At 34.1% G+C, this 2,743-nt stretch overlaps 1 protein-coding gene across 1 annotated transcript in view; it reads right to left on the bottom strand.

Moving 5' to 3' along the window:
* LOC117111068 (alpha-N-acetylneuraminide alpha-2,8-sialyltransferase-like) overlaps positions 1–2,485 on the bottom strand; it is an 8,811-nt gene extending 6,326 nt beyond the window's left edge. The window contains exons 1-2 of the mRNA XM_033253956.1: positions 2,245–2,485; positions 1,554–1,698 (exon numbers count right to left, since the gene is read on the bottom strand). Coding sequence (XP_033109847.1) covers positions 1,554–1,698; positions 2,245–2,332 — 233 coding nt within the window. The 5' untranslated portion in view covers positions 2,333–2,485. The remainder of the gene's footprint in view (positions 1–1,553; positions 1,699–2,244) is intronic.
* Between the last annotated feature and the right edge of the window lie 258 nt (positions 2,486–2,743).

Below are 2,743 nucleotides of genomic sequence, written 5' to 3' on the forward strand. Positions count from 1 at the left end.
TATATATATATTCGAAAAGACAATTTTTTTTTTCGTTGTAACTATCTTTCTTAATACCTAAGTCTTCTTTTTTTGTTCTTTTCTCCTTAATATTATTTTAAGAAAAAAAAGAAAAACTTCAAGAGTCATCTAAATGAGTTTTGGTTTCTCCTGAAAGCTAGAAACATTAAAATAAAACTTGTCTCTAATATATAAGTAATAATTAATATAATAATAAAGAAGGCAGTGCATTCAAAAGACAACAAAATATAATATATACGGTACAGAATTTTAAAGACGAAAAGTATAAGACATAGGCACCTGCAATCGAAAAAAAAATTAAGAAAGAAAGCAAACGCACCATTACTATTATAAGGAGTATGGCCTCGACCTGTTTTGATAGATTTTTTAATTACAGAATGGAACCGTCTACCAAAGGATGTCAAGGAAAGCAATAACCTGAGAAATGTTAAATATGCATGTAAAAAATCATCTTAAATTGACTGCTTTTAATCTAAAATCTTCCTAAGTAAAATTTTATAAAATTGCATATATTTTGTATAAGTTTTTAAAGAATTGTTGTTTTAATTATTTGTATTTTATTATAAATGCCCCTTTGGAAATAAAATTGTTTTAAAGAGCTTTCCTTGGTTCCTTTGTTTTTCATGTTATTTGTTTTAGTATTTTAATGTTTCCTAATCAAAACTGTTTTATAGGCTTTTATCTCTGCGTTAATACATTTCTTGTTTCTGCATAGGATTGTATTTTTATCTGAGTTTATGTTTACTGGGACCAAATAAATTAAAATAAAATCTAATCAAGTACTTTGAATGATTCGCCAGTCATATCATTATGTAAAGACTCTAGTAACGTAACGTGGAAGTGACATTCGTCAGCACAATTGGCCTATGTTATTCTTTAGAACTAATGTCCCCGACTTATTTTAACAATCGCAACATGTATTATTTTAAACATATCACCCGAAACATGACTATGATAAATCGTAGGATTAATGCAGATGTGGAATAGTGTGGTAAGCGATCACTTGCAAAAGGTAAGTGTTCATTGTGTTCGTCACAGCCGTGCTTTTTTTAAGCTCCGATGAGGAGCTCGGAATACTCTGCTGATTGACTGTGTTTTTTTTTTTGTTTTTTTTTTCTGATTGACTTTGCTATTTTCATGGCTTATTGACTATGCTTTTTGCTTTTTTAACTGCTTTTTGCTGATTGACTGTGCTTTCTTTTTATTTTTTAGAGAAAAAAAAACGGGCTCCTCTGGGGAATTGAACCAGGGTCCTTTCACACACTAACTTACATTCATCCCTCTAGACCAACAAGCCATAGTTATTGTTAATTTTAAAGGAGCTCTAGGAAGAGCCGGCTGATTGATTTTTTATTGATTGTTTGATTGTATTGATAATTAGATCTGTTTTATATGGGCGGACGTTAGGGCCAACACACTCTGCTTCCTCAATTATACTGCCCTCATCGAAGCTTTCGAGATTACGAGAACTTGTTACTAAATTAATATTCTTAAACAAAAAAAATACATAAGTAAATAAATAAATAACTTACCTGATAACAAAGTCGGCGTTATCGATATGCTCTCCACAGCTGCTGTTGTTCAAAATACCACTGTTTCCTACAACACTACACTTTGATGGACGACCAAATTCGAAATATGTGTCCTGAAGTACAACAATTAAAAAAACACGATGTGCTACATGCAACATCAAGAGTTTGTCAGTTTAACCTCTACGTAGGGTTATCCATTTAGTCATACATAGCTCCTAATTACTGTATATTGAAGTTGATTACACTATGAGCATACTAATAATGGTCGACTTATGCACTTAACAATATTACCTCGGTCATTAGACACATATGTAACACACACTCATCACTGGGGAGAATTCCATAATATTGCAGCTAATGACCTGAGTTCAGCTGCAACGTTATGGAATTCTCCTGAAATTTTTTCTTAAACGTCGACATACGTTGGCTCTATTCACAGGGGCGTTAGACGTATTCCCCTGTCACACTGTAGCGAAAGCCAACGTATGCCGACGTTCATAACATTTTCGTTTACGTTCGCGTAAGTTGACATTCGTTCGTGACACGTTTGACATACGTTGTATTCGTTAGGTATTCGTAGGGATTCGCAGAGGTACGCTTGGGTCGATTTTAAATTTTGGACATGTTAAAATTTTTGAACGTGTGACAACGTTCTGCTTAATATGCTATGTATGAATCAGAAGGTTGTTACCTGTGAAGTGTGGGTCGACCCAGTCGAGATACGTCATGTGACCGGCTGCAGCACGTAGGCATACGTGTGACATTCGCTGAACATTCATTATGTACGCTTAACATTCGTTGGGCGAACGCTACGAACGCGTTAATATGGACGTTAGTTGTACGATCAGCATTCGTTCCTCATTCGTTGGGCGTTCGTCTTTTACGCCAGAAGGTTCGTTTCTTTTTTTCTGGCCTAGAATTTGAGCGTATCTGAACCACTGATCTCTACTATAATAGCTGGATTGCTCATTGGCTGGGTTTAGTGAGGTCGCCGACGCCATGTTGGAGAGCCTGAGTGACGTATCAGTTTAGACAAGTTTTTTTTAATATTTTTTACATTATTGTTAAAAATAACAATTCTTGCAAAACATTTTAATAATGAATTTGAATTTAACGTAATGATTATTTTTCAAATCATTTAACCTTGACGTAGCTTTTTATGCAGTTTAAAAAAGCGCAAGCAAAGTTAT

This window comes from Anneissia japonica, unplaced genomic scaffold, assembly GCF_011630105.1.
Source record: "Anneissia japonica isolate Jap-2015-1 unplaced genomic scaffold, ASM1163010v1 scaffold573_len2283161_cov171, whole genome shotgun sequence".
Taxonomy (NCBI): Eukaryota; Metazoa; Echinodermata; class Crinoidea; order Comatulida; family Comatulidae; genus Anneissia; species Anneissia japonica.